General features: G+C 44.8%; 7 protein-coding genes across 7 annotated transcripts; 3 read left to right on the top strand and 4 right to left on the bottom strand.

Annotated features, from left to right (window-relative positions):
* Positions 1-932: 932 nt before the first annotated feature.
* Positions 933-3178, bottom strand: EAE98_001082 (uncharacterized protein; the record flags this gene model as incomplete). The annotated part of the gene is made up of 3 exons (XM_038948699.1): positions 933-997; positions 1056-1876; positions 1935-3178. The coding sequence occupies 3 exons, from the start codon at positions 3176-3178 to the stop codon at positions 933-935; spliced, it is 2130 nt and encodes a 709-aa protein (XP_038814965.1).
* Positions 3179-3743: 565 nt separating this feature from the next.
* Positions 3744-4909, bottom strand: EAE98_001081 (uncharacterized protein; the record flags this gene model as incomplete). The annotated part of the gene is made up of 3 exons (XM_038948698.1): positions 3744-4323; positions 4376-4635; positions 4688-4909. The coding sequence occupies 3 exons, from the start codon at positions 4907-4909 to the stop codon at positions 3744-3746; spliced, it is 1062 nt and encodes a 353-aa protein (XP_038814964.1).
* A 945-nt stretch (positions 4910-5854) lies between these two features.
* EAE98_001080 (uncharacterized protein) lies at positions 5855-7489 on the top strand (the record flags this gene model as incomplete). The annotated part of the gene is made up of 3 exons (XM_038948697.1): positions 5855-6415; positions 6474-7002; positions 7068-7489. 3 exons carry the CDS (start codon positions 5855-5857, stop codon positions 7487-7489), a joined length of 1512 nt encoding a protein of 503 aa, XP_038814963.1.
* A 361-nt stretch (positions 7490-7850) lies between these two features.
* On the top strand, positions 7851-8232 carry EAE98_001079 (uncharacterized protein; the record flags this gene model as incomplete). The annotated part of the gene is made up of 2 exons (XM_038948696.1): positions 7851-7978; positions 8061-8232. The coding sequence occupies 2 exons, from the start codon at positions 7851-7853 to the stop codon at positions 8230-8232; spliced, it is 300 nt and encodes a 99-aa protein (XP_038814962.1).
* Positions 8233-8663: 431 nt separating this feature from the next.
* On the bottom strand, positions 8664-10100 carry EAE98_001078 (uncharacterized protein). The gene is made up of 3 exons (XM_038948695.1): positions 9220-10100; positions 9084-9170; positions 8664-9034 (listed from the first exon to the last, which is right to left on the bottom strand). The coding sequence occupies exons 1-3, from the start codon at positions 9434-9436 to the stop codon at positions 8958-8960; spliced, it is 381 nt and encodes a 126-aa protein (XP_038814961.1). The 5' UTR covers positions 9437-10100; the 3' UTR covers positions 8664-8957.
* Positions 10101-10713: 613 nt separating this feature from the next.
* Positions 10714-11145, bottom strand: EAE98_001077 (uncharacterized protein; the record flags this gene model as incomplete). Its single annotated transcript, XM_038948694.1, has 2 exons — positions 10714-11005; positions 11057-11145. 2 exons carry the CDS (start codon positions 11143-11145, stop codon positions 10714-10716), a joined length of 381 nt encoding a protein of 126 aa, XP_038814960.1.
* A 238-nt stretch (positions 11146-11383) lies between these two features.
* Positions 11384-11956, top strand: EAE98_001076 (uncharacterized protein; the record flags this gene model as incomplete). The annotated part of the gene is made up of 1 exon (XM_038948693.1): positions 11384-11956. One exon carries the CDS (start codon positions 11384-11386, stop codon positions 11954-11956), a length of 573 nt encoding a protein of 190 aa, XP_038814959.1.
* Positions 11957-12024: the final 68 nt, after the last annotated feature.

Raw genomic sequence — 12024 nt, 5'->3', positions numbered from 1 at the left:
TCTACTTACTACCTAGGCAGGTACTTACAATTGATGATTACGTCGCGTCAGATGCTATTCCTTAGCTACCTACCTATCTCCAGAGTCCAGAGTACCTACATCTCCTCCGTCCTAGCTGCAGTACAGTGACGAAGTACAGCACCCATAGATATTGGATATTAGTCCTCTAACCTTTTATGGGTGAAGTCACCCCAGTTTCTTGGCCACGTTACTCGCACCACGTTCTATCGAAAGGAAAGGGGTCCAACCTTTGAGGTTTAGTCCCGAATATACTATGGATAGAAGACACAATCGGTGAAGATCCCATTGGCGCACGAGCTTGTCTAAACTTACTCTATAGTCGGGTGGAGGGTGGTACAAGCACAGGGGGGAAAAGTACGGGGTAAATCAACTTTGCGGCAGGCAGCTCTTACCATGTACAGAAATCCTTACCACTTTTTACCCCCTAATGCACTCCACATGGACCCCAAAAAAGTCGACTGCACCCAGATAACTTTCGATCCGAACTTTCCATGCGAAGCCATGTTTCAATAGTTTTCTCCATCACGTGGACCAATCAATTTCCTGCTCGCTAAACTACCTGGTACGGTAAAGAGATCGAGTCGCCGTCCGTCAGGCGGCGCTTGCACATTCATTCGCCTCGTCGATGCCTCGATATCTGGAGTCTCACAACTTGGATCGATTCACACACTTCCATTTGCTCAAATTAAACAAGAGTAGTGGGCTTTCATTGCATCTATGGCAGTGTTTCCCATCATATACATTATAAACAAACGTCGTTTCTATGTAATAGCCCCCAGACCAAGGTTAATCCCCATATATCCATACTCCAAGGGGCCTGTGTGCGCCATAACGTTACAATGAATGAGCCATCCAGGTATCAAAAACGTACTAAAAACTCCGTTGTCCTGCTATAATATGGCCGGTGTCACTTATCGTCCGTTGTTGAATCGCTTGTTCTTCATCTTCTCTTTACAATCATCACAGTACCATTTTGCTATACCATGTTAGTGACTGGTTCCTCTGGGTTATCAAGTGTGGAAGAGAGAACGTACCATTGCCCCTAGGCGCAATTTTGAGGCCCACACATTCGAGATGGAACCACTCCTTCTGGCAACTACCATTATCACAGGCTACCATCTCCCCGTAACTAACCCCATTGCAGTAACAGTAGGTAGGCTCATCTGCGTCTATTTCAATGTCTTCATCGTCGCCTTGCGCACTGCTTGTCGTATCATCGGGCTCCAAATTTTGTTGGGCAATAAGTTGAGCGGCTGCACCCGCACCTTTCTTATGACTTCTTTTGGCTGTAGATATGGTGTCCGGAATGCTGCGCGATGATCTTGAACGAGGCGGTTCGACGAAAGAAGGCATTGCCGGCGTGGAAGGTTTACTTGCTCTGCCGCTCTTTGTTGTTACTGTTGTTGATTGAATTCCCTGCATAGAATCTCCATTTGATTCTACAGTCTCCTCACGTTTCATACTTTCTCTGCTGTTCCCTACTACTATGCCACCTAAGACTTCCGGATTTTGTGGTTGGGCATCCTCAAGGAGATGCTCTCCCTTGCCATTTGTACCGGCCTCTTTCATTGTTGCCTTTATTTCTGGGACAGTTTTCCCGGTTACACTTGCTGCTGCTGCCAGGTCAGGCGTGCCAGGCGTATTTCCGTTTAGCTTGTTCGAAGCTGAGGATTGAGTTTGTCGTGTTGTATCCGCAAGTGATTGTACTGAATTCTGTCGAGCCCTTGCTGAAGCCGGTCTTCCACCATTTACAGGAGCAGGGGATGCTCGCCCCGGAGGTTTAATATCAGGAAATGTAGTTCGAATTGGGGAGGATGCCAATGAGGGCGACATTGCAGAAGTTGTCGTATTGTTCCTAATTAATCACTGGTTAGCGGAATTCCTTGCTCTCCGATTGGGAGTAAGTGATGTACCTTTTTCTTGCTTGACCATTCGGTGCCGCTCTAGCTCTGGCCGGTTTTTTTGTTCCATCTGGTGCTGGAGTCGCTCTGGGACTCGCTGCCTTGCCCTTTGACGCAGATCCATTGATACCAAAAACGCCATTCAAAACACGTTCCGTTGATGGACCGGCATTCGCAGTTTTCTCAACCTTTCGCCTTTTCGGAGGATTTGCATTTGTACCATTTCCATTCGTTATCCCAAGTCCAACATTCGTCGGTGTCTCGGCAGTAGCAGTAGCAGCTTTCCGAGCTTTGCTATTTCCGTGTGGTCTTTTATTTGAATCTGCCTTTCTTCCTTCGTGAGTATCATCGAAATCTGAGTCTGCATGCTGGGTTTTGGCTCCTTTCCTTGCAAGCAATGCTTGCTTCCTAGAATCACTCCTCGCAGCGTGTTCTTCTGCCACTTGCTGGGCCGCAGCACTCGTATTATTGACAGGAGGGGCATCCCTTCTAGAGCTACCAACAGGATTCGCCTTAGATGTTCTGTTCTCGGGATATGCCCAATGTGTAGTACTGCCGTGTCGTGCTTCTTCGCTCACTTCGTTCTCGATGTGCGGGAAACATTGATCAAGACGCGAGAGTTGTTTATTAAGTGCTTCGCCAGCCGTCGAGATGACATGGTTTTTCTCATCAAGAGAAACCAACATATTCTGCATATAACTAGCACATGCTTGGAATTGTCGTCTTCTAGGCATGTTAGGAGCATGATAAATAGCATACGCTGGATTGACGGGAGCGAACGATTCCCCTTGCATCTCCGTCAACGTGCTCGCGGGGCCACTGTTGCCGTTTGTTAACGAACCATTCAAATTGGATAAGCCATGAAGCCCATTTGTCCCATTTGTAGATGCTGATCTTGAGTTGGCAGGATAATTGAGTGTTGTCGGTGGTGGGGTGTTGAGCGCAATGTCGACGAGTCTTGCAAGCTCTTCTTCTGGCCCAAATACTTTCGCATCAACTTCTTTCAGCAATGTAAAGTGTCGCACGAGTTCCTTTGGCAATGCAGATATAGCGTCTGCGAACTGGGTTATTGCAGGGAATATTTCGACGGTCTGATCCGCATTTGGTACTCCATCACCGCCGCCAATCGAACCTCTTGATCCCAAAGGTCGAGAGCCAGAGATAGAGGTTCTTGGTGGATTGTTTCGTGTTTGCCGTAGAGGCTGAGCTCTGCGGCTCGAAGAGGGGTCCGAAGGAGGTGCTTTTGTGGATTTCATCGTGTGTATCGACGTAATTTTCTATGGGCAAGATGAGGAAATCGAGGAGGAAGTTGTGCGACACGCGCAAATTGGATTCAAAGAGATTCCGAGTGTAATTTTTAACTTTCGAAGCCCATTGGGAACTGACATTAGATTCGAGCAAGTCGTCTCAGCATTTGAGATTGTTAAGACGTATGCTAACTTTGTAGAGTAGCAGAAGATCTGGGTGGGTGATCACTCCGGTCTTGCTAGGGTAAATGTGTGGGCAGAATTAATTCACCGCCCAGATTGAGCTAATTACGGTGGCCTGCAGGCTTTCAAGCTTAAACTGCCGAGCTCAAGTGAATTTATTTTTTGATATCATTGTAATGTGAATAATACGAAAAGAGACAATTGAATGTCCTCATTAATCTGTAGAACCTCTAGATATATCCCACTACTTTCGAAAGGATATACTCGACAATCATCTTATTACCAACATTGAAAATGCTGACTGCCATAGTAAATTATCGGTATCAATTATCATCCCAACTCCCGAATCCCTTCTATAATGCCATTGCCCGCCCCAAAATTCCTTGGATATCTAACGATTTTTGATATTTGATGCCTTGATTCCTTTACTTTGCGCCTTTTCTTCAACATGCTTCTGTTTCCATTGCCATTCTACCAAGACAGGTAGAAACTGCCACAAATCAAATTCAGGCCATAAACAATCCAAGAAAACTATCTCTGTTTCCTCATGGCATTGCCATAACATGAAGTCGCTTAATCTATTAACTCCACTCGTTCGAATCAAGAGATCTAAAGGAGGGTCCCCAGCAGTGAATAGGTTTTCTCCAAGCGTGTCTATGGATATTGATTCGGGATCGGGGAATACTCCAGCTTCGGGGCTGCTTATTGGCGACGGCTCAGGATTTAGGGTTGTAGAGGATGATACAGATTCGTCTGGTTCGGATATGTTCGACGGAGTAGGAGAGCTTGCTCTTAGGGCTGACTTCGAGGTAGAATTGACATTTCTTGACTTGAGCTTTTGTGTTATTCGAGTCTGCGAAAAAGGTCGCTGCTGTGTATGTGTTGGTTTTGAGTAGTTTTCTACAGTAGTCTTGATCGCGGTTGTGATTTCATCTCGAGATGTGTATGGGAAGCAAATGTTGAGTGCGCAACTAAATGGTGTTAGTAAATTAGACTCAACAGCGTTGACATAGCCCAACTTACTCTCCGTTGTTCTTTGTCATGTCCACAGCTCTATCGATGGCTTCCAAAACATCATCTTTGACTAAATTCCTCTGGCCAAGAACTCGAACGCTCGCTCCGTATCTGTCCAGAAGATCTCCATGTTGCGCCAATTGTACCATCTTAACTTTCGCCATTTCCATGAGAGCATCTACCTCGTATTTCGAGCGTTTGAAGTTCTCTATACTGAAGGCGTAAACGGTTACCACTTTCACTCCAGACTTATAGCAGACTTCTAAGATCTATAAATCGTATTAGCGGGAGCACATCAACACTTTTTGCCAGACAACAAACTCTTGCTAGAGCCTCAAATCCCAGATTGTGCCCCTCAACTGTTTCTATCTTGTGACTTCGCGCAAATCGCCTGTTCCCATCCATCACAAATGCCACATGCTGAGGAATAGGACCTTGTCGCAATGCGCCAATGAGTAACTCTCTCAGCTTATCAATGCCCCATTCGATGGGCGGCGAGGCTAGCATCCATTTCCGGAGCTGCGAGACATGCCTCGAAGACATGCTTGATGTATGAAGGGATGCAGCACAGCAGGAGGAGCCTAAAGCTGTATGACAAGGGATTGATGAGGATTCGAGCTAGATATCGAAGTATGGATTCAAGAGAAAAAATGCCTTTCTCCTAAATTTTGGCGAGAATTCCGAATTTGGGATGTTGAAGTAATTGAATATTTGAACGCTGAAGTATCCTTATAGTTTGTGGGGATACTGAGTGGTTACCGGTACAATGATTGACACTCGTAATTCTACTCGAAGTCGTAGCGGCGATGTTTCTTTTCCGAGTCTCGAACGAGTCCTCGTACGCTCGGTACGGGCCCTCGGGCCAATTAGATCAAATTAATACATATCAATATTATTACTTTCTCCCAAATACCTATCTACCTACCTAGTAGGTATCCCAAAATTTGGTTTCCTTCACATATATATGATCAAGGTCACCGGTACTTTCGCAAGAGATTCTGATTTCGCATTATCGGATTTTATTATCGGAACTTGGGACGGCTAATAGGTACCTACCTAGCTAGTACCTCCTGTTCGAGATTTCACTGCATACAATGCAACGCTCGGAGGCACATCTACACATCATGGCAATAATGGCAAGAGCTAGTTGTATTGCTTACCAGGCCAGCTTGATTGTGTCACGAAACTCTGGGCGAGAGATGTACTGTTCTTCTTCGCTAGGCGTATCGATGACTGCGACGTATAAAGCAAAACTCCTTTTCATATTCCAGAGCCAACTATCAACCATAGGATCACTCTGTTTCTGACATACCAAGCTATCATGCTTTAGATCTGTTAGATTGCTGTTGGTAACTGTTGGTTTCTTCTCCACTTGCATTTTCTATATCTTCTTGCCTTTCCCAGAGGCACCATGCGAAAGCTTCATTCACTACCTCAATATTATCCTGTTGTTACTCTCTGAACCCTTTACACGACTTTGTTTTCAGAATGTTCGACACTAGTTCGCTCATTCTCACGGGATTCTTGTCCATACTGTTATATGTCGTTGTGATAAGTCGAGCAAACAAATTCAAGACATTGAACCATCAGCATGGCTGCGAGCATCCTGTCACTTACCCCCACATCGATCCGTTCTTTGGACTTGACCTAAAGCTACAAGAAATTAGACAGTCTTTAAAATATCAAGGCATTCCCTTTATGTCAAATCTTCATATAAAATACGGTAAAACAATCTGGTTGAACAACTTGGGTACTTCGGACATCAGGACCATTGATTCGGAAAATCTTCAAAATGCTTGGTCTACCAACAATTCTGACTGGGGTTACCAACCTTACAGGCTTCCTGTGATGGGACCGTTTTGTGGACGTGGATTTATCACCACCGATAATGAGGAATGGCAAAAAGCTAGAGTTCTTCTTCGACCTACGTTCAGCAAAGCGAATATATCAAATTTAAGTCCGTTCATAGCGTTGACTAAGGCCTTCTTTCAAGGCATTCCACAAGATGGTCACACAACAGTCGACTTACAAACTCCCCTAGCAAGTCTCGTAGGTACAAATGATGAATACTTGTGTGGCAACGGGAAGATTCTAACTATGTTTTCAGTTCGTTGGCACTTCCATGAAGTTTGTTTTAGGGGTTACTCCCAGACCCGGTGCCGATGGAAGATCGGACGAGGTGGCTGCTTTTCTGAAAGCCTTCCAAAAATCTTTCATTGGTATGGGACTCTCATTTATGCTAGGTCCCTTGCAGTTCCTCATTCCAAAGTCAATGAAATACGAGGCGTATAAGGAAGTTCAATCATATCTTGACTCGCTCATTGAAACGGAGATAAGTGCAGAAAATGAAGCTTCCAGCTCCCATTTCAATGGATCAAATCCAAGGAGCCTCCTTCAAGGTCTAATCAAAGAAACTGATGATCTCATTGAGATTCGCGACAATGCTTTACAGGGAATGATGGCTGTTCAGGACACAACTCCTGTTCTCCTCAGCAACACACTATTTCTTCTTTCACGTAACCCAAAAGTATATGATAGATTACGGGATGAAGTTCAGTCATTGGATCTAGAAGAATCGCAGCATCTGTACGATAAGTTACGCGGTTTGAGCTTTCTTCATAATATCATTAACGAATGTAAGACAATCTAACTTTTCTTTACTACCAGCATACCATTGCGTGGCCAAACTAATCATTCGTAGCACTTCGCCTCTTTCCAATTTTCCCAGCCCTTGCTCGTATCTCATTGACAGATACAACTCTACCAAAAGGAGGAGGTAAAGATGGCAACTCCCCGATCTACGTACCTAAAGGCACGAAGCTTTGGGCAAATTTCTATGGTTTACATCGTATTGAGTCCGTGTTTGGTCCTAACATTGAATCCTTCGATCCAGATAGATGGTATTCTATCAAACCTAGTCCTTGGGAATACATGCCCTTTGGAGGAGGGCCTCGTGCTTGTGTGGGCCAGAAGAAGGCATTGGTAGAGGCGTCATACATGCTAGCAAAATTTGCGCAACTTTACAAGAGAATAGAAAGTCGAGATGCAAGAAATTGGGCGGGTCAGCGGAAGTTGACAGCAAGTAATGCGAATGGGTGTAAAGTTGTGTGTGTACCAGCATGACGGTATATTTTTTTTTCCAAATTGGGTGGTTTCTGTTAAAGCTTATTCATACGTTTCATCCTGGGCTTTGGCGCGGAGTGCTTGTGGTTGGAATGTAAAACCACCCTCAAAATACTTCAAGATATCTTGCCGCATATTTGAGTGATAACGTTGCACTTTATTGATGCTCTAAAAATATGAATGTTTATAAAGTTCCTAGAACGGAGTTTTGGCAGGTAGTCTGGGGTGATCCGAAGCTGTCGATTCCACATATATAATGTATGAACCAGAATTTGCGAGCGATTTCCTTCGACAAAGTAATACCATCTCACATTCTAATCTATACCTGATTTCATTAAACAAATCAAACATCACCTTGACGATGCCTCGGATCAACCAATCACTCCTCTCCCTCGCTACTCTCGCCATCCTCCTTATATTGTCCCTTCAAGTCCAAGCACAAGCTCCCTCCGGGCGTCCAATCACCAGCGCCCGTACCAACGGGACGTTGTAAGTTTTCTACCATCTTCTTACCTTTTTGACACCTCCTTTTTCATCCCAATCTTCAAGTTCAAACTAATGATGAAAATAGTCATAATAGTACCAGCACACGTAAAGCACCAACAAGCACCAGAACGGTACCGACACTCACAGACTCTGGGGGATTCGCTACGGGAACAAGTTTCGTTAATGCGGGTGAGAATTTGTCTCCCGTTGCGATTGGGGGACTTGTTGTGTTTTTAGGAGGACTTTTGACGTTTTGAGGGAGAGGTTGGGAATACGCTGAGTGAGTTTAAGGGTTTGAAATCTTGGGGGAGATTGGGTAATTGGGAAGTGGGAAGTGGGAAGAAACGAGCGGTGATCGAGTTGGAAGTGTTTGAAGTAGACGATTCTGAGCGCATTCAATACTACATGGATTCAAAAAAGAGACAATTTTAATGTGAGACATCATCAAGTTGTGAGCATGAAATTGGAAGTTTAGAGCAGGATGGATGAGGATATTTGCCGTTGTCTAGGTAGATAAATATGCAATAATGTTTGGATGACATTATCTGACGGTGCCCATTGATTTCATGCAAGGACGAAAGGGTGTCATATAGCACTGAACTTCTGTTAGCCTTGGTGCTAGCATCTGATACCTCGTTAAAGGTCGACAAGAAAATATAAAACCAGCGAAAACCTGAATGTCTATTGTATGCCTATTCTATATAATGATACAAATAACGCCAGCGACTCCTTCCAAACCCATTTTTTTGTTCTTTTTCTCTGATTATCAAGCTCTCTGCCTGTCTCCGGCTTTGACTTGGTCCTGTCCGTCAACCTTCTCGTCAGTGCAGCGCCTCCAGGAAGTTGATTCCCTTCTGCTCGCCTCCCACCCCGCTCCCTATATCCCCTCTGTCCTTACAGAGAGTTTCACGCTTTCTTACTGCATCTTCAACCAACTTCCTGCTGGGGGGAGTAAGAGGAAGAGATGTCTGGGTTCATAGAATTATTTCCCTTCGAGCTTTCGGAGAGCGGCATCTCTCTTCTTTGTCTTGGTGTTGTCAGAATCGGAGCTGTCTCTACCTGTTTGGTGTTAGTAAGCTTATAAGTAGGAATCAAGTATATGTCTTACCACTGCTTGAAGGTTTCCCTTCGAGCTTTCGGAGAGTGGCATCTCTCTTCTTTGTCTTGGTGTTATCAGAATCGGAGCTACTTCTACCTGTTTGGTGTTAGTAAGCTTATAAGTAGGAATCAAGTATATGTCTTACCACCACTTCTTGGAGGACTCTCAAGTAAAGAGCTGCTAGGCCGGAAATACCTCTCTCCAGAGGAGGCTTTGCTCGGGGCTGGTTGCTCCTTAGACTTTCCACTTCTTTCGCCGCTAGACCTATCACTCCCGTACTTATCAACAATACTTTCCAGTGTGTCCCTGTGTCCAGTGGCTTTGCCTTTGCCTCTGTTGTTTTGAGGGTTGCTGGAATTCATGTTTGTAATTTGTTATTTGAATATTTCAGTATTCGGGTGTTCTGTGCGAGCTTGGTAGAAGAAGATCAAAGAAGTGATTGTGATGAGAAAGATGGTAGTAATGTTGATGAGATTGAGACAACGGCACTCATCAAGTCATATTTATATTTATTTGAACCAGACTTGTCGCTCGCATTGTTGGAATATCGTGTGCCATATTGACATAATGGAGGGAGGCCAGTGTCACCTCGACCCAAATGCCTCAACAGGATGTCTCGAAGCCACATGAAAAGCGGATTCAATTTGGTCATATTGATGTTGGAGTTATATTACGTTATACCCCATGGATTCGGGCTGGTAGCAAAAAAGCAAACGTGAATGACGTGAAGGGTCAATGAAAAATCGTCAACAGCCAAGTCGAACAGTCAACATGTCGAAGGCTCACACCTGGAATTCTAAACATTCACCGAATATATCCCAGTACAACACCCCAGAAAGAATCGGTCAAGAAGCTCAAATTTACGGGCATAAGATATTCTCAACTCAGTATCAATGTACTGAGAATGGACATTACCCCAACATCTGGCATGACAAGGAAACTGCGGATAATATCCATAGTGGGTCAACCACGCCGACGACCATGATCTTCTCATACACCAACAAATTACTAAGAATAGGTCAACAACGATGATCGGCCGTCGGCTACTCGACCAGGCGCAAAGCCGCAGGAGCTCGTAAACTCCCGGCCTTAACCCAACTTCGGCACTCGCGAATAAGCTGGTGAAGCTCGACTCCAGAAACATGTTTGAATGTAAGCCAGATAGTCAATTTGAAGGGCTTTGTTGAATGTAGGGTACACTTGCAAACCCAAAAACAGCATCTTGAAATATGCAAGTCATGCCATCTGCATGTAAGTTGCGCAAAAGATTCGATTTTTATAAGGTTTCATGCTTGTGGAAGTTCGCCGCACTCTTCGAATTACCGCTTTTCGATTCGAACGTCCCATACATTGCTTTACGAAGGAACATTTCATATGTTAAGCGATCGGGTCCCCACACCCAAATTGTACGTAGTCTGATTTTAACATGTATATCTTCAATATCTTACACTTCATGTAGGTTGGAATCCAAAGGCGCAGCCACTGTGGTAGCATTAGCTTCATCATTGTGCCGCGGTACAATCATGTGAAGCATCATTGCCCTCATCATCCTTAGCTTCCCAAACAGCCGCCTTCATATTGCCCCGCTTTCTCATTGTTGGCTATATTTCTTGGTATTCCAACCACCAATACCCTTCTTCTAATGACTCAAAGTACTTCGTCTCTTCGATTTCCTCCTCTGCAGAGTCGCCCTCCCCTTCCTCGTCCTAATTCTACTCAAAAATCCATGTCTCCTCTTCCTAACAAAGTGACTCGGACTGAACGTATTTCTTGGTCCACAACGTAATTGTGTTGTGCTCAAAGCGGGATGTGTTGAGATCTTAGGAAGGAGATCTAGAGGTGCTGCTTCTGAAGGAATAACTACAGGCGTTGAGGGTTTGAATGCGAAGGGGGATAACGTGGGTCGGAGGGGCGTGATTGAAGTAAATGTTCTGTAAAGTTGTTAGTGTAAGACACGGCTGTGTGAATTGACAAATATCTACCTTTTCGCAACGATAGCATTGGATTGTGAAAGCGCCCTTGTTATAGTTGGAGTAGCCCTAAGACCATGAGAGCAGCGTAGACACAACATTTTGCTACAATTTGTGAATATCTTAACCCGGACCAGAATTCGAGGTTATCCCCATGCACTATCAAAATGAAAAAACTACGCTAGCGGACATTTTTCCGCCTCAGTCGCAAAAAATCTCGGGGCTTCATGAAACTTCTTGTTTGCATACTTCGAAAATCGATTTCTCTGGCATTTGTCGTACATTTATTTAATCTTTACAACTCCGACCAAATCTAGTCATATTTAAGACTCAATCAACATGTCTGCATCGGCCTTTCCACCCCACAGATCAATTCCTTCGATCCCTGTCAACCAAACAATTGCTCTCAAATACCTTCAAGATTATCTCTCTCTCACATCCAGCACACCATATCTTCTCCCAAACGCCAAACTCGAGCCTACGGGTCCTACTATCGGGAGCAGTCACTCCAGCGTTACGATCCACAATCTTCAACGTGTTGAAGCTGGTCTGCGCGGAGAATGGCTTGCGCCAACATTAGAAATGGAGGAGGAAAATCCAGTCGAGATTGCGCAGGGTTTGGAAGATGCAAGCGGGGGCGACAAGATGGATGTAGATGGGTGGCAGGATAAGGAAGAATTTGAGAGGGAGCAGAGTATCGAGGAGGGGGATGTTGGAGCTAGGGCCCAAAAGGTGAACAACGCGGAGGTTGATAGTGATCTTGAGATTGAGCCAAGTGCAAAGGTAGCTCCAAGTTCGAATCCACCCAAAGCATGGATTAGGAAGGAAAAAGCAGAACGAAAGGCCGAAAAGAAGGCAAGACGCAAGGCAGAGCTGAAGGCGAAGGAAGCGAAGAAACAATCCGCAGCATAATGAGCACGACGAACTACAAGTCACGAATTTTTGATGCGTTTTAGCGAGGTTAACGGAAATCTTCTTAT

This window comes from Botrytis deweyae (genome assembly GCF_014898535.1).
Source record: "Botrytis deweyae strain B1 chromosome Unknown BDEW_002, whole genome shotgun sequence".
Lineage (NCBI taxonomy): Eukaryota > Fungi > Ascomycota > Leotiomycetes > Helotiales > Sclerotiniaceae > Botrytis > Botrytis deweyae.
The sequence above is the reverse complement of the archived record's forward strand: the minus strand, read 5'-3'. Positions and strand labels throughout refer to the sequence as shown.